We start from the raw sequence: 21,343 nt of genomic DNA on the forward strand, positions 1-21,343 counted from the left end.
ACCTGCAAAAAATCACTCCTAAACAATTTTTTTGTCTGCAAAACCCGACACCTGTTTTTACGCACACCAACTTCAAAATGGCGGTTTGACAAAATGGCCTATAAATCAAATAGTTTTCATCGTAGTGGCGCCATCTATTATTTGTAAGATTTATTAGTCGTTGAGTTATTGAATCATAGATGGCGATATATTACAACAACTCTAATAAATGAGTTATGATAAGTAGTTGCAATTGCCCCATAGTTGCAATTGCCCCGGTTGACCCTACATAAATGTTGTAAAAAGTGTATAGAAAAGATAGTATGTAATATATATACTCTAAGGTTAATTATTTATGGAAGCGCCTCTGCAGGGAAGAGCTTGCAGAAAAATATAAGTTAAAAACTATAAGAGGAAAAAAAAACATATGTTAAACTCACGGTATAAGTATGGCTTTAATCTCTTACGGAAAAATACACAAGGAAAATATTATAATTTAAACGATTTCCCATATGAGACTTCTTCCTTATCTGTCTTGCAAGTATGTCAAAATTGACTTTGCGTGACTGTTTGACGCGGTTTGACGTTAATTTGTTTATATTTTTCAGTCGACGTCAAATCTTGTCGCAACTCACACAAAAAATCAATAAAAGGAGATATCGAGACTATTGTTAAATTACGTGAAGTGATCAACGGTTATCTAAAAATGTTGATGAAACGGAATATACTTGAAAGTATTACGATTGTTTCGTGTAGTACCACTATAATTTGCACATTGCTTAACTATGCAACTAATATTTCGCCACTAACCGGTTGGTGGTTCATAATTTACACTCTTTTCTTATTTATATTCTCAGTAATATTGAGTTTTAAATGTATCCAATGGCTCTTACATTTAAATAAGTCCATTAAATACGATCTAGAGAATATTGTGGAGAAATATCCCTTCGCGCTCTTGATTACGAATATTTTGCCGAAAATCCCAAAGAAATTGAAACCCACAGAACTGAAGGAGTATGATACAAACGAAATAAGTGTTATCACAACTGTACTTGAAAGAAAATTGGTGTCATCATGGTACATCCATTATATTTCACAGGAAATTAGTTTCCCATTTGCTTGCAAACAATTACTGGATCAAATGGTCAGCAAAGCTTTTCAGGTAAAATAAATATATTATAAATTAATTTGTAAATATGTGTCATAATCTAAGTCAACATTGTATTGTCCTTTTTAGATATGTAACAAGATTGAAACCAAAGATGTATATGTACACATTTGCGCGGTTTTAGTAAGCCATATAAAGGAATACAAAAAAGCTATAAAAAGGCAGGAAAAGACACTATCTGAAAGCATTGAAACTTTGTATAAAAAGTCACATCCCATCTTTGATAACAAGTGTAAAAAAACCATGACTGCAGATCACTGTATTAACATAATAAGAATAATTTTAAAAGAACTGGTTCCTTGGGAATTGTGGGACACACCAAATTCTGAACTCCTAATAAGAATATTAGCCAAGAAACTTGACACATTCATTGACACTACAATAGCTGACCCAGTCTGGTTTAATAATAAGATATATGTACTTTTGACTAGTTCTACCAATGTTAAATCTACTCGTGAAAAAACAGAAGTACCATTAAAACCTGAATGCTCAAATGATACAGAAACTAAAATTGAAAAACTAGAAGAAGTCAATAATGAGCCAAAAACAATTGAACGTGTTATAGAACCTATAAAGAAAGAGGAAATAAAAAATGATAGATGTGTAGAGGCAAAAGAGGTATTGCCTCTTTCAGAGCCGGTGGAGATAAAGCCTGTTCTCAGGCAGAGACGGGGCAGACAGGGCAGAAATGAAGTTAAAATATATGATAGAATCATCGAGGGTAAGCTAGAAAGTAATTAAAATCATCTTCATTATGATCATTCACTCTCATTGCATGTTAGGGAGCAAAGACATAAATCTGTGGCTCCACATGCTATTATTTTTTTAATTTATTTTCCTTAAGCATTTTATTTTAAGTAAAACTTTATTCATTAATAACTGCAATAAACATTTTACTTTTACTAATTAGCTTAATCTGCTACTGTTTATAGAAGTTTTCATAAATATGTTAAAATAAACATTTACAAGGCATAATTTGATACCAGTACAAAGTCATTTACCTTGTTTTGAAAATTGAAACTCTTTAATTTTTTAAAAAATGTGGCAAAATAGATATACATACTTTATGTAACAATTTTACCTATGTAATATTTACGTAATTTACTTCTAGGTAGCGTCAAAACCTGGGAAACAGACATGGACCTCCAGTGCATCAGTATGGGCCAGGATCTTTTGGCCAGTCTGGACGAGCTGACTCTCAGTCGCTTGTGGGGACATGAAGATACTGAACATAGTCCTAATTTACGAGCGGCGTCACCACAGCCACTGTGGTTTGGTAAGGATTCATATGTTTACACAACATTCTTATTTTCGTAATGCGGAAATCGGTCTCTCAAAATGACAATACATTTTTTGAAGTAAAACTTCTTTAGGCGCGACTAGGGAGTAACTCAGATTTATTTTCTGACGGAAGTAACGCTTACTATAGTCTGCGTAGTTTCCGCCATTTAAAAATAATAATAATTCTGATTGGTTGTGAGTATATGTCATATACTACACGCTTCTTGACTTATACGCCAGCTAGTGGCAAATATCATAATCAATTAGGATTATTTATTTTCAAATTTTCAAACGGATCAATTGTGAATAGCAAAGTGAATGAAAAATTCAACAGTTTTAAAAACATTATTTTAAATTGCAAAATTTTTTGAAAATCTCTAAATATACTTGTTTATTTATTACTTTTAAAATATGTAAATTAAAAATAAAAATAAACATGTTGCGGATTATAATCAATCTATTTTAAATATTGCTGAAGACAAAGTAGTATCCATAGCAACAGATATGTATATAGGTTGTCATTCAGTTGAACAAGAAGCATATGTACGCCAACAATTTCATAAAATGTCAGTTATTGATACAGGAGGATCGCCTTATGAAATCATATTAGTTCTTAACAAATTTTACATTATTACAACCAATATTGATGTATCTGATGGCTTAGCCAACGGTTGTGTTGGAAAGTTAGTGTATAGTGAACGTGATGACAGTGATAACATCATACGCTTATGGCTTGAGTTTCCTGGTAAGATAGGAGAGAAAATTAGGAAAAAAGCTGCCCATCATATTCAAACTCTAAACATTAGTAGAACAGCAGTCCCAATTTTACGAAGATCGTCATCTGTACCAATGAATAGAAATAAGACAATATTTGCAAAGAGAAATCACTTTCCATTAGTATCTGCTTGTGCGCTTACAATACATAAGTCTCAAGGTGGTACTTTTGATCAAATCGTTTATGAATACAATAAAAGTCACAGTCAGCAGCTGTTATATGTAGCATTATCACGAGTAACTGATATAAATGGATTGTTCATTGTCTCAAACACCGATGACAACAAATTTTATCATGGAAGAAAGCGTCCAGGGGGAATAGTTGATTTACAGTGTGAATTTGAAAGACTTTCAAATTCTCGCCTAATAACACAACAGGAAGAATTATATAACCTTGTAAATGAGAGTAACATTACACTATTTTCCTTCAACTGCCAAAGTTTACGTGCTCATGTTTCTGATCTGAATGATAAAGTATTAAAAAGGTCCACATTGCTGTTATTTTCCGAAACTTGGATGAAAAATGACGAACAAATTCTTATTGAAAATTTTTATTGCGTTACCCAATACAAACGACCCAACTCAACTGCTGGTGGAGTAGCTGTATATCATTCATCTACAGATACACTGAACAATGTAACACCAATTCAAAATATTTCACCAACTATATTATCACAAACCGATGAGGTTTCACAAATTGGTGACATCGCCTTGGTTCGATGTGTTAATACGAATGACCAACCTGTGATTATCGTTGTTATTTATATTTCTACAAATACTAGCCTGACAAATATCATAAAATTTATTCATCAGCAATTACTTCACTTCACAATTGAAGGTTCTCGACTTTTAAATAGTAATTATCATGAATTACCGATGATTCTAACTGGAGATTTTAATGTTAATTTTCGCTCTCAGGAATCTCAGCCGTTAATTGATTTTTTAGAAGAAAAATTTGATTTATCTATGAATACTTCTCGACTTCATTCAACAACGCGTTTCGGTACAACGATAGATGCTGTATTTTCAAGAAAAGTAGCAAATTTAGAGAGTAAAATTTATGTTTCACATTATAGTTACCACAAACCTATAATTTCGTACGTAAGAAATTATGATGACATTCAATTACCTGTTTCGAATGAATAATATTAATATAACATTTAAATAATCTTTGTAAAGCACATGAATAATAAATATAATTAAATTATAATATAATATTTATTTATTTAAGTTAATATTTAATCATTTCAGTGATATATGTCGTCAACGCCAAAGAAGTTTTACTTCAATCGCGCGTAAAGGTTACACGCACACACTTTTTTTTTATTTAAACCAATGAACAACCTCTAAATATTGTAGTTGACTGTAAACTTAAACCAAATCATTGTTTAAAGCACTGTTAACTAAATTGATAATGACGATTTTCCATTTGGCAAATAAATGTGGCTTAACTATTTTTCTGAAACTTCCAAAACCCTAACAATTATTAGATGTTGCGTAACTGAGCTACACAATGCAATAATGGTATGCATATGAATTTTATTAATAGCAGATAAAAATTGCAAATTATTGAATTATTAAATAACCAGGTGAAGAAGACGCAATAGAACTAGATGCAGAGCCGCATAAAGAAACGAAAAGCAGCCCAAAAGCAACAGATGCTCTGCTAAAAGACCTCCAAACTACAGTACATCAAGCCAAGACGAAGATTGGAGACCTACAGGTCCCGTTGCACGTAGATGTCAAGCCCAGTGTATGTTTGCACGAACTATCTGCCTCTCCCTAACGAAACTCTGGATACACATAAAAATAATTCTATACAATATCTACTATAACTAGATTCACAATTATAGCCTACTTATAATTAATTATAGCTTTCCGCCCGCGGCTTCGCCCGCTTTGTCTAAAACATAATAAATTATATACTAAATCCTTCCTCTTGAATAACTCTATCTATTTAAAAAAACCGCATCAAAATCCGTTGCGTAGTTTTAAAGATTTAAGCATACATAGGGACATAGGGACAGAGAAAGTGACTTTGTTTTATTCTATGTAGTGATTAGATGGTGGTCAAAACTTCATTTCATGGTAATTTTCACTATTGTATAGGTCATTACAAAACTCTGCTTAATACACATGTGGGCAGAGTTTTGCTTTGGACAAATTTTGAGCGTGGTTGTGAGTTTAGTTATTCATTGTATGTATGTCGTTAGATTATTAACAGATTATGGTTTTAAGGAAGTAAATGTGTGTATCCAGATGTTTTATATTTAAGCTTTTCTTGCCCTGTGGTTTGCGGTTTATTTTCAATTGTTTAATCCATCAGTCCTCGGAATCACAGACACAATAGAAAATCTATTGTGTCGCGCCCCGATCGGGGCTTACGGTGGTCAATGGGTTAAAGAAGGTTAAGTTTTATTATTGGTCTGTATCACAGATTTTTGTGTTATTAAAAAATATATATTTTCCAACAGTATTTCCTGACAAATGTTTCTTAATACAAATATAATCAAATGTAATAAATTTAAATAAAGTATAAAAGATTTATAAACAAACCTAAAGAATTTAATAAAATCTCAGTTGACCATAGAGACTAGACTTTGGTAAGTCATATATGTGAGTGAATGTTTAAAATTAACTACACAAAATTGTCCAAATGTGTCTGTGTCTATGCATGGCGTGTTTGCATGTTTGCTTGAACATGTGTTTTAGCCGACTTCAATGACTTCTAACTTCCATCCTTTGCTTACCCCCTACTCTGAAATTTATTATTATATGTAAAAAACAGCAGGGCTTTTTGCTGGTGGGGATTACTTGAGAAGCATGGCTTTAAACTATTGAGAAAAAAGCGGGTATTGGGTAAAATCAAAATTCATAGAATCGCAATAAAGCAACAATTTTAAATGTAACGGAATTCATGGTTATATTAAAGGCGACGTTAAAAATAATATCATAGCAATATATTATTGCAATTGCATCCTAAGAACGCGACATAAAAGTGTGTTTCAGAGAAAACTGAAATATATTTAATAAAACGTCAAGCAAATAATACGTAATATAAAACAGTATTTGTACTGTAACAAGATGAAATATACAGGATGAAGCAGCTGGTATGATGGAGGGTCTCTTGGATAAAGGAATCGCCGGAATAAGAAAAGGTCTGCGTTTCACGGGACTAAGCGATGACTCAATGGTGAGATTCTGTTATGTACCTATCTATATTTTTGAAGTGAAAACTTCTTTAGCGGCGTTGGGTATAGAATCTTAAACTCGCGTCAGGACACGTGGCCCGATCGAAAAAGCGTAAGACGGATTTTTTTTAGCCCTTATATTCCATGCGTAAGACGGATACCATTCCAAAATATCAAACATGCTGAACGTTAATAATCAAGTTTTCACTTCTGCCGGCACTCCCGGAGTGCAACCCGTCTTTTTTTTCTAGATTTAACAATGTCCTTTAACTAATATTCGCAAAAGTTGTTGAAGTGATCCATACATTGATGATTTCGACATTTGATAGGATTTGGTTCAAGCTGTTCATTTACTTTAGAAAAACTCTTGAAACAGGTAATATAAAATCAAGATCTGCTATTTTCTTTTGACAAGGGACATACCACTAAACTGCTACGTATTTGGATTTCTCTATAAATACGAGGAAATAAATCACCATAAAGGTTTTAATTAAGTATTTGTCTTCTTCATAACCAGACTATGGTAAATGTTAAAAAATGTTATGACGATTCAAAGGTGATTTCAAAGGTGGTTTATAAGAAGTCTGAATGAATAAATGTTTGAGTTTGAGTTTATGCTTTCTAAATTTACCAGGATAAATCGCCATCACATAACAATAGAGACAAGCACGACAGAACGTCCCCGCCGGAGACATACAAACAGAAGGGCAGACTTGACATGATCACTGAGCATAGAGATATTAAGGAAATCAACTCTACACATAAAGGTAAATATTATTTATTTTTCAGCTACGTTATAGGGAAAAGGTGCTTTGCAGGTACACGTGCGTAAAATTATTGTATTTATACTTAACTAACTCTTTGGTGCGAGTAATTTAATGTTATAGTTAGGTAAAAAGGAAAAAAGAGAATAAAAGAGTGCCAGAAGAAATTTTTATTCATCTCATTCGCAATTTATTCGATTATTGAAAAAAAGTCGCGATTATGCTACTTTGTAGTTTGTGTTTTGTTTCTTTTTGTCCTTGTATCTATACTTTCTTTTACTTATAAAAATAAATTAAACATTGCAGATGACGGTAACTCGGTGCCACCTCTCGTGAAACAGCAACGCGTGACGTCACAAGACAGTACGGTAAGAAGTGTTGTTTTGTCATGTCATTACGAATTTACTTTCATACATTCTAATTACGGACTACATTAAACAAATGCATTTCCCGCAACGTTTTTATTTTTTTTGCTAACAAATCACTACATAGTATAAAACAAAGTCGCTTTTCTGACCCTATATCCCCATACTAGCTAAGCTCCGCGGTTTGACACGAGTGGCTTCTGATGGTCTCAGCGTGATGATATATAGCCTATAGCCTTCCTCAATAAATGAGCTATCCAACACCGAAAGAATTTTTCAAATCGGACCTGAGATTAGCGCGTTCAAACAAACAAACTCTTTTTTATGTAATTAAAATGAATAAATTTCTCTCATCAGATGCAAAGCAAACCAAAGCTCGAACAGCAGCCCTTTAGTCTGTCTGACTCTCCGGAGCCTCAATACGAGGAAACTGCTGATTTATCGCACACCATCGCTAAGTTACGGTCTTTGCTTAATGAGGCCACGCCCAGGTGAGTCTTAAAGTGTATATAAAAAATATTTTATTTTTCATTTTTCTCAGTATATATAATTTAAATGAAAGTATAGATAATAGACAATTTTTGCTTTAGATTCTAAAAAATATAAATCGTAAATCAGCGTCGAATTACTAATGATTTCTAAATTATCTTTTGCGAAATTTAAGATTTTAACGGATTTTAAACGCGGTTTATTAATTATATTTCTATCCCGGATCGGATCTAAATATATAATACTCGCGAATATAATTAAACAATACTAAATACTATCTATTAAAATAAAATAAAGAAATAAAATTATATTTATTTTTGTTTGAACTAGGAACGAAGACATCTGGTGGGAGAGTGCAGAGGAGACGCGGGGGAGGACACAACTCCTCCCCTCCCCCTCCCCCAGGAATGTGGACACCGCTACACTTGCTGGTAAACCACTTTATTTTATACTAGCGGTCCGCCCCGGCTTCGCCCGTGGTACATATTTCGCAATAAAACGTAGCCTATGTTCTTTCTCAGGGTCTAAAGATTGTGTGTGCCAAATTTCATCAAAATCGGTTGAGGGGTTTATGCGTGTAAACCATACATACATACATACAAACCTTTCCTCTTTATAATATTAGTATAGACTAGCTGTGCCGCGCGGTTTAACCCGCATTACTCCGCTCCAGTTGGTCTTAGCATGATGATATATAGCCTATATTACTCGTGGATAATGTAGCTTTCGAATGGTGAAAGAATTTTTAAAATCGGTCCAGTAGTTTATGAGCCTATTCATTACAATCAAACAAACAAACAAAGTTTTCCTCTTTATAATATTAGTGTAGAAACTTTGTTGAGCTGCAAGTTTTTTGCATTATAGCTCAAAAATTATTCACATTGATAGGTTTCGTAAAAAACCTTTTTTTTTCCGGCTTCCAGCAAAGTAGCAGTAGTATTTTGAGGATACTATTTAATTGCTCTTTCAAAATGCAATTATGGAAATACTAGATAATAATAGCAAATAAAATAAACTAAATTATTGTAATGTGTGTTTTAGACGAATACGACATGAGCTTGGAGAGGAATGCGTCTCCGGGACAGAACTCCAACATGCAGCGGCTTGATAGGTGAGATTCCATTTAAAAATAAAATGTTCAAACTTAAGCAAATTTTACAATCCCGTATCAGTAGTAAAAAAACATTAAAAATTGGTAGTACACAATAATTTTTAAATGAAAATAGCCTTTGCTTCAGGTTTTTTAAAATACATGATTAACCTAAAATCCATGTTTGTTTTCTATAAAAATTAGCAAAAACAGAAAACACATTAAATCTACTTGAATTAAATCATTTTTGAATGTGGCCTATACTTTTGAAAGGAAGAAACACAGAAAGAAAATACATTTAAATTTATGGCTTGGTACACAGAAATATAAACTTTTTTTATTTGTTAACTACCTTCTTCAGAAAGAGACAAAACATTAAACCAACTAAATTTTATTATGATTATTTCCCAGGTTATTCCAACGCACTGTGACGGGTGTATTTAACTCAATTAAAACAGCAGTGGGGGCGGAGGGCGAGGGCGAAGGCGCGGAGTGCGGGGGCGAAGGCCGGTGGCACTATGTGTGCACGAGTATGGAGATTAGCGTGAGTTTATCTTGTTAAACATGCTATCATCAGCATTATCATTATTAGCAGCATCATCATCATTATATATATTTACGCAAATAGCAGAGCAATACGTACGTACGTATTTTTAACCCAATTTCAAGACTCTGTGTATATGGAAAGTATCCCCTGTAAGTTTTTATTTCCTTGCAAATGTCGAAATTTGTGAAATTTTCCACCAAAAGATATTTATATATCATTTTGAGTCAGTTCTATGCCGATCGGGCGGGAGACGAAGCGCGTGACATCTTTGTAGTAGCGTTGTCAGTGTACGACTGAAAACAAAAAAGGAAGCAAAACCCGCGGATTTTATTCCGCAGTGCGAACATAGTCATACTACTCCATACTGCACAAAATATCCGCGCGGAAAAAAATCGCGCAAAATCTGCACCAAATCCCAGATTTGTGACTTCTAAGTAGGGAATTATTTTCCCCGCGGATTTTATTCCGCCAGTGCAGATATTCTCATTGTATTCAATGTGTTACAGAATTGCGGATAAAAATACGCGCGGAAAATATACGCAGTGCGGACACGGCCTTAGAGTTAAATTTTGTGTTACAGTTCGAATTAGAGTTTTAGTTACAGATTGAGTTAAAGTTTAAGTTGGGAGTGTGAATTATAATTTGATATGTATTCTTATCCATACTAATATTATAAATGCGAAAGTAACTCTGTCTGTCTGTTACTCAATCACGCCTAAACTACTGAACCAATTTTCATGAAATTTCGTATGGAGATATTTTGGATACCCGAGAAAGGACATCGGCTACTTTTTATCCCGGGAAAATGACGGAATCCCAGAAATCCACACTCCCACCGGAACGGGAACTATGCGGGTTTTTCTTTGACTGCGCGGGCGAAGCCGCGGGCGGAAACCTAGTATATTATATATTTAAGTAGTATTGTTATATATTATATGTAGACATCGGATTATATGCACTAACAAAATGCCAAAATATGCATGCAAATATGCACTAAAAAAGGCCGAAATATGCACTAAAAACGACTGATATGCCTAAAATATGCACAATACAAAATAAAAAAACCTTTCTTATTTTATATATTTAAATCAAAGATTGTACAAATACAGTGAAATTTTCATGAAATTTAGTATAGTTTTTGTGCCAATATACAATTAGGCATTTTTACCTAATTTTCAAGCGCAAATTTGTGACGTTTGTCACCCGCGAGCCCAGTGTTGCCACCTTAGACCTTTCCGGGCTAAATCTAGCCCTTTTTTGGAATTCAACCCATGTTTTAAGTTTTAGGGTAATCTAGCCCTATTTTGAATGGCTCAAAATTTACTTAAAATGGAGCCCATTTTGTAATTTTTCGCCATTTTACCATGCCAAAATAGGGTTTGTTTACTCGCTGAGCGTTCTGATTGGCTAATAAAGGTTAGTCGACCAATCAAAACTCCCGTTACTTAACGAAATATGCACGATTGGGGAAAAAGGCTAAAATATGCACTAACGCCGTAATTAGAGAGTCTAATTATATTATGTTTGAGTAAGTAAATAAGTATCTCGTAGGTGTGCGGTGCGGTGGCGCGGCTGGTGGGGTCGCGGCGTGCACTGTCGCACGTGGACGCGGCGCTCGACTCGCTGCAGCACCTGCCCACTGCCACCAACACGCAACACGCTAGTGCCGAGGATTTTGGTATGGCCGTATAAATTTTATGTTATTTTATATTTATTTAGAGAATACAGAGAAATGGACAAACGCAACAAGTTTAATGATAGTTGACATGTTAAGGGCCGATTTTTCCATCCTTGGATATAATTTACCCGTTCAATAAAGTATTACACGATAATATTAAAATGCCACCTGTAAACCGTCAAATACGGGTAATAAGAATACATTTTTTAAATGGTAGTTAAATACGTTATCAACGAATAAATTTTAACCACGAATTGAAAAATCAGCCCTAAGAATTGCAATGTCCATCAACAACTGCTTTGTAATTTTGATAATACTTTTTTGTTTCAATTAATAGCAGTGTATAACTCACGAAATTTGATATAGTACGTTTTACAATTACCTTTAACCTTTATTTTGTTTTTTTTACACATCATTCTCTAGCAATCATTTGTATAATTTTGCTGCACAGATTTAACTTGACTACTAATAAAAAGATTAATTAAATAATTATTTGTTTCAAAAATTCAATTACCGTACGCAGATGATCAAAACTTTTTCCAGCCACCATTTCTACATATATACATCCCATATATTTCCCGATAATTTTGCCAATTTCAGAGGAATGGTGTGCAACAGAAGGTGCCCGCTGGTGTGCGTCGTTTGAACTGGTGTGTGCGCTGGGACTAACACCACACCACGTCACCTTCCGACTCGCCTCCCTACTGCTGGCTGGTGAGTTAGGACTAGCTGTGCTCCGCGGTTTCACCCGCATTGCTCCGCTCCAGTAGGTCTTAGCATGATGATATATAGCCTATAGCCTTCCTCGATAAATGGGCTATCTAACACCGAAATAATTTTTCAAATCAGACTAGTAGTTCCTGAGATTAGCGCGTTCAAACAAACTCTATAGCTTTACAATATTTGTATAGATATAATCGTATCTGATTATTCCTTAACTATAACAGATAAACTGGTATCGAAAGCACTATATCTACTGTGTAAAATTACCATAATAACTTTTCGACTGTGCACACTTAACGATTACATCTTGTATAGCCATTCGTATGTTAGCAGAGTACACACATCCAAAAGTTATTATAAATAAAAAGGTGTACATAGGTTCTTAGCGCCCAGGAAATGACACGTCAAAATGTGGCTAACTAGCCACATTCGACTTCAGTTATCTCTTTTTCGCCCATGATATTCAAATCATGCCATCTCACAAATCTAACCGTGTATACATTAGTGTGTCGTTTTTAAAGATCGAATGTTGTGTTGCTGGCCATCTACACCTTTTTTAATTATAATATCACTTATTTTTGTACTTTTTCATATTTGTACTGCAAAAAATAAATTATAATAAAAAATAGGTAACGGGTTACCCTTAAGTAGTGTACTTGCTATTAGTTTTCTTAGAAAATTTTCATTGTGTACCAAAAACAGTAAAACCTCTTTCATTAACCCTTTAACAAGAATTCAAAATCATTACAGACATAGCGGAAACGCTAATAACTGGTTGGCTGGAAGACCTAACAGCGTGGGTGCGGAAGCAAGTGTTCGACGTGTTCGAGAGTATGTCTGAGGAGAGAACCGAACCCGCGACCGGCGAGGTGCTACGGGAACTGGATGTCGATGAAACTGTCCGGGTTATCATGGAGAAAATGCCGGGTAAATATTAATATAACTGTATTATTTTGCAGATAAAAACTAGACTTGTTTATAATGAAGATTTAAAACTTCGTTTAGTCATTGTTGTTTCTTTGAATTTGTCACGCAAAAAGGTTTGCTTTGTATGAAATATGCTTTTAAGATCACATCATTTTTTGGTTTAACACATGACATCTTTTACCTCTTTCAATCAGAGTTCAAGCTGGGCAACATAAAGAGTATTAAACTTTGCATTGAAAAATATATAAAAAAAACTCCTTCATCGACATATTTTTAAGAATAATTTTGATTCTTTAGAATCAGGTAAAAAAATAATATTCATAATTTCATACATAAGTTTTTAAAATAAATCCTTATTTTCAGAAACGTATATATTCGGTGAAGAATCATTGAGACAAGCCGTGAAGCTGTTACTGACGAGTTTCAGCAACAAAAATATAAACAAAGACGTCACGTTTCGAACGCTCGATGTGTTTGCGGCGCATTTCAAGAAGTCTGCGGGATTGAAGAACCCTTCGTTTGATAATAATTAATTAGTTAGTTTGAGAGTCGGAAAAGTCTTTTAAATACCCTTATTTTTACTTAGAAGCTGTAGTTTCGATGGAGAGACAGGCCAATCTCAAAAAAATTGAGTATCAAAATATTTTTTGAAAAGATGCGGCTTGGAAATGCAAGACTTAATTATAACGTTAAATCTAAGTAGGGCGATTACTGATCTGATTAAATGTACTCTTCCGTTTTATAATGGACACAATGTGACTTCGCACTCTAAAACCTAAATTCAAAATTTTTCTTGTATAATTTACTATGATCTGATTTTATATTTTTTTATGTATACTATTATTTAGTCGAACAAAAGTATTATTCAAATAGGTTATGCAATTATAAATGCTTAACTAGACAGACGTACAGAAATGTTTTATTCTAGGAAAATATTTGTATAAGTTCGTATACTTAGTGTTATGCCAGCTATATATGGCACAAATGTAAGCTCTCTAACTGTATGATCTCAAACTAGGTTTATGTGTAAATAAAACAACAACATACCAAAAAATATTTTATTATATAAAACAACATAATATGTTATTTTAGTTTACATTTTCATATCGATACCGCTGATTGAACGGATGAGATCCGTTCGATTAACCAAATGTAAATCTTATAAATGCTTAAAAGGTTCTAAAAGATCACATTTTGACTTAAATCTAATTCTCAAAACGGACGGAACGTGAAGATCTCCAAAATGTAACATTAAATAATATATTGTAAGGATATTTAATATATTATATAAAGATTTAATATATGGATATATAACTATGAAACTTGTTTTATTTTATTTCTTCCTATACCTTTACATATTTACATATGTTTATCCGACATCATTTCTATAAAATGAAGACATTCAATGTCTTAAACATTCTCCATTACAAACAATTCTAACGATCTTTACATAAACTAAGTATACAATTTGTTACTAAATAAGGCATATAAATTAGGCTGGGATAACTAAAATATGGTGCAACCAAGCCTTAGTGACAATAGACCAGTAGACATTCTTTTCATACCAGCGTCATTCGTCATAACATTAGGATGCGATCACGTTTTTATGTGGAAACTAAAGTTAAAATTCATCTATATCTGTAATCGTTACATCATTTTTCTCAGATAAACAATAAATAATGCTAGATTCAAGTATTGCTAGATTTATTCGAAATAGTTTACACTAGGTACCTAGATATAGTCAAGTAAAAAAATAAAAGTGTGTGCGTGTAACCTTTACGCGCGATTGAAGTAAAACTTCTTTGGCGTTGACGACATATATCACTGAAATGATTAAATATTAACTTAAATAAATAAATATTATATTATAATTTAATTATATTTATTATTCATGTGCTTTACAAAGATTATTTAAATGTTATATTAATATTATTCATTCGAAACAGGTAATTGAATGTCATCATAATTTCTTACGTACGAAATTATAGGTTTGTGGTAACTATAATGTGAAACATAAATTTTACTCTCTAAATTTGCTACTTTTCTTGAAAATACAGCATCTATCGTTGTACCGAAACGCGTTGTTGAATGAAGTCGAGAAGTATTCATAGATAAATCAAATTTTTCTTCTAAAAAATCAATTAACGGCTGAGATTCCTGAGAGCGAAAATTAACATTAAAATCTCCAGTTAGAATCATCGGTAATTCATGATAATTACTATTTAAAAGTCGAGAACCTTCAATTGTGAAGTGAAGTAATTGCTGATGAATAAATTTTATGATATTTGTCAGGCTAGTATTTGTAGAAATATAAATAACAACGGTAATCACAGGTTGGTCATTCGTATTAACACATCGAACCAAGGCGATGTCACCAATTTGTGAAACCTCATCGGAAATTTGTGATAATATAGTTGGTGAAATATTTTGAATTGGTGTTACATTGTTCAGTGTATCTGTAGATGAATGATATACAGCTACTCCACCAGCAGTTGAGTTGGGTCGTTTGTATTGGGTAACGCAATAAAAATTTTCAATAAGAATTTGTTCGTCATTTTTCATCCAAGTTTCGGAAAATAACAGCAATGTGGACCTTTTTAATACTTTATCATTCAGATCAGAAACATGAGCACGTAAACTTTGGCAGTTGAAGGAAAATAGTGTAATGTTACTCTCATTTACAAGGTTATATAATTCTTCCTGTTGTGTTATTAGGCGAGAATTTGAAAGTCTTTCAAATTCACACTGTAAATCAACTATTCCCCCTGGACGCTTTCTTCCATGATAAAATTTGTTGTCATCGGTGTTTGAGACAATGAACAATCCATTTATATCAGTTACTCGTGATAATGCTACATATAACAGCTGCTGACTGTGACTTTTATTGTATTCATAAACGATTTGATCAAAAGTACCACCTTGAGACTTATGTATTGTAAGCGCACAAGCAGATACTTACTAATGGAAAGTGATTTCTCTTTGCAAATATTGTCTTATTTCTATTCATTGGTACAGATGACGATCTTCGTAAAATTGGGACTGCTGTTCTACTAATGTTTAGAGTTTGAATATGATGGGCAGCTTTTTTCCTAATTTTCTCTCCTATCTTACCAGGAAACTCAAGCCATAAGCGTATGATGTTATCACTGTCATCACGTTCAATATACACTAACTTTCCAACACAACCGTTGGCTAAGCCATCAGATACATCAATATTGGTTGTAATAATGTAAAATTTGTTAAGAACTAATATGATTTCATAAGGCGATCCTCCTGTATCAATAACTGACATTTTATGAAATTGTTGGCGTACATATGCTTCTTGTTCAACTGAATGACAACCTATATACATATCTGTTGCTATGGATACTACTTTGTCTTCAGCAATATTTAAAATAGATTGATTATAATCCGCAACATGTTGAAGTAAAACTTCTTTAGGCGCGACTAGGGAGTAACTCAGATTTATTTTCTGACGGAAGTAACGCTTACTATAGTCTGCGTAGTTTCCGCCATTTAAAAATAATAATTCTGATTGGTTGTAAGTATATGTCATATACTACACGCTTCTTGACTTATACGCCAGCTAGTGGCAAATATCATAATCAATTAGGATTATTTATTTTCAAATTTTCAAACGGATCAATTGTGAATAGCAAAGTGAATGAAAAATTCAATAGTTTTAAAAACATTATTTTAAATTGCAAAATTTTTTGAAAATCTCTAAATATACTTGTTTATTTATTACTTTTAAAATAAGTAAATTAAAAATAAAAATAAACATGTTGCGGATTATAATCAATCTATTTTAAATATTGCTGAAGACAAAGTAGTATCCATAGCAACAGATATGTATATAGGTTGTCATTCAGTTGAACAAGAAGCATATGTACGCCAACAATTTCATAAAATGTCAGTTATTGATACAGGAGGATCGCCTTATGAAATCATATTAGTTCTTAACAAATTTTACATTATTACAACCAATATTGATGTATCTGATGGCTAAGCCAACGGTTGTGTTGGAAAGTTAGTGTATATTGAACGTGATGACAGTGATAACATCATACGCTTATGGCTTGAGTTTCCTGGTAAGATAGGAGAGAAAATTAGGAAAAAAGCTGCCCATCATATTCAAACTCTAAACATTAGTAGAACAGCAGTCCCAATTTTACGAAGATTGTCATCTGTACCAATGAATAGAAATAAGACAATATTTGCAAAGAGAAATCACTTTCCATTAGTATCTGCTTGTGCGCTTACAATACATAAGTCTCAAGGTGGTACTTTTGATCAAATCGTTTATGAATACAATAAAAGTCACAGTCAGCAGCTGTTATATGTAGCATTATCACGAGTAACTGATATAAATGGATTGTTCATTGTCTCAAACACCGATGACAACAAATTTTATCATGGAAGAAAGCGTCCAGGGGGAATAGTTGATTACAGTGTGAATTTGAAAGACTTTCAAATTCTCGCCTAATAACACAACAGGAAGAATTATATAACCTTGTAAATGAGAGTAACATTACACTATTTTCCTTCAACTGCCAAAGTTTACGTGCTCATGTTTCTGATCTGAATGATAAAGTATTAAAAAGGTCCACATTGCTGTTATTTTCCGAAACTTGGATGAAAAATGACGAACAAATTCTTATTGAAAATTTTTATTGCGTTACCCAATACAAACGACCCAACTCAACTGCTGGTGGAGTAGCTGTATATCATTCATCTACAGATACACTGAACAATGTAACACCAATTCAAAATATTTCACCAACTATATTATCACAAATTTCCGATGAGGTTTCACAAATTGGTGACATCGCCTTGGTTCGATGTGTTAATACGAATGACCAACCTGTGATTATCGTTGTTATTTATATTTCTACAAATACTAGCCTGACAAATATCATAAAATTTATTCATCAGCAATTACTTCACTTCACAATTGAAGGTTCTCGACTTTTAAATAGTAATAATCATGAATTACCGATGATTCTAACTGGAGATTTTAATGTTAATTTTCGCTCTCAGGAATCTCAGCCGTTAATTGATTTTTTAGAAGAAAAATTTGATTTATCTATGAATACTTCTCGACTTCATTCAACAACGCGTTTCGGTACAACGATAGATGCTGTATTTTCAAGAAAAGTAGCAAATTTAGAGAGTAAAATTTATGTTTCACATTATAGTTACCACAAACCTATAATTTCGTACGTAAGAAATTATGATGACATTCAATTACCTGTTTCGAATGAATAATATTAATATAACATTTAAATAATCTTTGTAAAGCACATGAATAATAAATATAATTAAATTATAATATAATATTTATTTATTTAAGTTAATATTTAATCATTTCAGTGATATATGTCGTCAACGCCAAAGAAGTTTTACTTCAATCGCGCGTAAAGGTTACACGCACACACTTTTTTTTATTTTTATTTTTAATTTACTTATTTTAAAAGTAATAAATAAACAAGTATTTATTTATTTATTTATTTATTTATATAAGGCACAGTTACAGGATATAATCCAAGAACATTTACATCAACTTACTAAATTAAACAATATTAAGATTACGACCCAATTAAAACTGCACACAACATTTAAATCATTACAATAACATAAAAAAGTGAATACAGTAACTACATACCATCATTAATTATTATCAAGTCAAATGTTTTATCAATATATCAGTACTCATTAATTAAAATAACAAAAATAATTTAAATTAATTATAAGTGTTAACTTGAATTTTATTCATATATTTAGAGATTTTCAAAAAATTTTGCAATTTAAAATAATGTTTTTAAAACTGTTGAATTTTTCATTCACTTTGCTATTCACAATTGATCCGTTTGAAAATTTGAAAATAAATAATCCTAATTGATTATGATATTTGCCACTAGCTGGCGTATAAGTCAAGAAGCGTGTAGTATATGACATATACTTACAACCAATCAGAATTATTATTTTTAAATGGCGGAAACTACGCAGACTATAGTAAGCGTTACTTCCGTCAGAAAAAAAATCTGAGTTACTCCCTAGTCGCGCCTAAAGAAGTTTTACTTCAAAAATCAATTACTTTAAATTTTATAATACTTTTTTATATAGTGACCGGTTGTAATACAGTGCATAATCCATACTTCCATACTTTAATATTATAAATGCGAAAGTAACTCTGTCTGTCTGTCTGTTACTCAATCACGCCATAACTACTGAACCAACTTGCATGAAATTTGGTATAGAGATATTTTGACACTCGAGAAAGGATAGGTTTTATCCCGGAAATCCTACGGGAACGGGTTTTTCTTTGAAAACGCGGGCGAAGCCGCGGGCGGAAAGCTAGTAAACTATAAAGTGCAGCAGGAATAGAATGTCACTTAATGCAAACGGCACGACCGATCGTTTTGCTTAAAATTCCCAATTGGCTGACTGATTGTCGAATGACCAATAAAAATTAAGCGAAACGAACATTCGTGACGTACGACGTCTAAGTGACATTTTAAAGCCTGCAGAACAGCTTGGTGAGAGACGGGGAGCATGGCGTGCGGGCTGCGCTCACGCACGTGCGTCCATACGCCGTATTCGATAGAGCATTTAATAGTTTGGGCGGTAACATTCTTGCCATGTCAAATAAAAGAGATCAGAAATCTATTTGAAGTGAAACTTCTTTAGGCGTGTTGAGAAAAATTTCAAGGTCACGACACGGAGAAAGGCAACGATTTTGGTATCTTTGAATCTTGCCAAAGAAGTTTCACTTCTAACACGTGTGATCGTGGCGTGTGCTCTTCTTTAAAATATGAAACGATTAATAAAAAAATTGTTACGACTTTGCAATGCAAAACTAAAAAAAATGTTCTTCTAAGGCTGGGTTGCACCATGCTACTTCAATAACAAACATGTTAGAAGTAACGGTCACGGTTAGGAAAAATATTATGAGATGGGCAATTTGACAATTTTATAGAGGACGTCATAATTTTAACACTAACTATAAACGCCTGTGTTTCACCGGTTAAAGCTATTGTTAACGTTAAATAATTGTCAGACGCGTCATATGCAAAATGAGATGTCATTTGACTTGAGACTTTAACTTTAACTATGATAAAAATAAGCTGCTGCAACCGATTTCACTGTCACTGTAAAAGTTACCATTATGGTTATTGTTAAATTTGAAATAAACCTTAATTATAACTAAAATATGGAGCGTCCAAGCATAATTGTGACTGTAATCTGATAAGATGTATTTCGCTGAATTTATAATTGACTATTCAGATTATATATGGTTATGTAATTAATGAGATCTAGAGAGATATCAATGAAGGAGCATAATATAATAGTTAAGTAACACTTCTCAATTTTGTTAAACGATAACCAAATGCTACTAAAATATGGTACAAAAATGTACTGTTATGTATGATCTCAAACAAGGTTGATGTGTAAATAAAACAACAAAATACCAAAAACCATTTTATTATATAAAACACACGTTAAATAAGTTTATCACAGAGTTTCGTATGTTATCTACTGTCCAGTTCCTATACTGTAAATGGATTATTATATTACTTTATATTTTCTTATTAGTAGCTGTTCATTTACAATATAGGAAAGGGATTTTAGTGAACTTTTAATACCTTTTATAATTATATAGGATTTGAGTATATCTTGGGAATCCGTACTTTCGTACAGAGTTGGAATCTCAAAAAGTACATAATGTTCACAAGGGAGATAAAGTAAATCAGTTTTTATGGAATAAAGATGGTAAATAGTATTTTATTATGATTTAAATAAATATGAAGCTATGAAGATTTTAACGGATGAGCACCGTTTGAATAACCAATTGCAAATCTTATAAATGCTTAAAATAGTGTTTAACACGACACATTAATTAAAAGGTTCTAAAAGATCACAGTTTCTACTTAAATCTAATTCTCAAAATGGACGGAACTTGAAGATCATTTGGTAACATTGTAAAATATATTTGTCATTTAATTTAATATCTTAAGAATTAATATACTGATATGCTATGAGACTGTTCTTTTATTGCATTTGTCCCCCTACATTAACATATTTTTCCGATATTATTTTTACAAAATGAAGACATTCAATGTCCATATAAAAAAACATTCCATAACATACAGTTCTAACAATTTTTACATAAATTAACTGTCTAATTTGTTCCTATCTATATCTAAGTTTCAATAAACTCAAACGTCACATAATTTTAAGGTGTGTAAGTTCCTTTCAGACTTAAAATTAAGTCACGTTTGAGTTTTACAAGTAGTTTTAACTTTTCTTGAGCTCTGAAAAATGTCGACCATTTTAATTTTTACTATAAGAATATATAGAGCGATA

The 21,343-nt window shown here is 32.6% G+C and overlaps 1 protein-coding gene across 3 annotated transcripts; it reads left to right on the forward strand.

Annotated features, from left to right (window-relative positions):
- Positions 1–563: 563 nt before the first annotated feature.
- Positions 564–14,298, forward strand: LOC149477095 (uncharacterized). 3 transcript variants are annotated; one of them, XM_089711533.1, is made up of 15 exons: positions 564–1,141; positions 1,217–1,880; positions 2,259–2,423; positions 4,792–4,955; positions 6,300–6,395; positions 7,028–7,160; positions 7,464–7,525; positions 7,880–8,013; positions 8,342–8,442; positions 9,053–9,122; positions 9,513–9,645; positions 11,200–11,326; positions 11,927–12,040; positions 12,800–12,976; positions 13,340–14,298. In XM_089711533.1, the coding sequence occupies exons 1-15, from the start codon at positions 686–688 to the stop codon at positions 13,507–13,509; spliced, it is 2,766 nt and encodes a 921-aa protein (XP_089567659.1). In that variant the 5' UTR covers positions 564–685; the 3' UTR covers positions 13,510–14,298. The 3 variants fall into 3 exon arrangements, with proteins under 3 accessions (XP_089567659.1, XP_089567661.1, XP_089567660.1); XM_089711535.1 differs by having other exon boundaries at positions 4,792–4,925; XM_089711534.1 differs by having other exon boundaries at positions 1,217–1,868.
- Positions 14,299–21,343: the final 7,045 nt, after the last annotated feature.

This window comes from Colias philodice, chromosome 26 (assembly GCF_061535455.1).
Source record: "Colias philodice isolate Cphi_HAF_F1 chromosome 26, ilColPhil1 Martin Lab GWU primary, whole genome shotgun sequence".
In the NCBI taxonomy this organism is placed as follows: domain Eukaryota; kingdom Metazoa; phylum Arthropoda; class Insecta; order Lepidoptera; family Pieridae; genus Colias; species Colias philodice.

What these genes read in the sequence shown, in the direction of transcription:
- LOC149477095 (XM_089711533.1), top strand. Translation starts at nt 686, where the DNA reads ATGTTGATGAAACGGAATATACTTGAAAGTATTACGATTGTTTCGTGT. An exon ending in ACGTAGATGTCAAGCCCAGT is followed by an intron (nt 4,956 to 6,299) that starts GTATGTTTGCAC and finishes TGAAATATACAG; the next exon opens with GATGAAGCAGCTGGTATGAT. An exon ending in TATCATGGAGAAAATGCCGG is followed by an intron (nt 12,977 to 13,339) that starts GTAAATATTAAT and finishes CCTTATTTTCAG; the next exon opens with AAACGTATATATTCGGTGAA.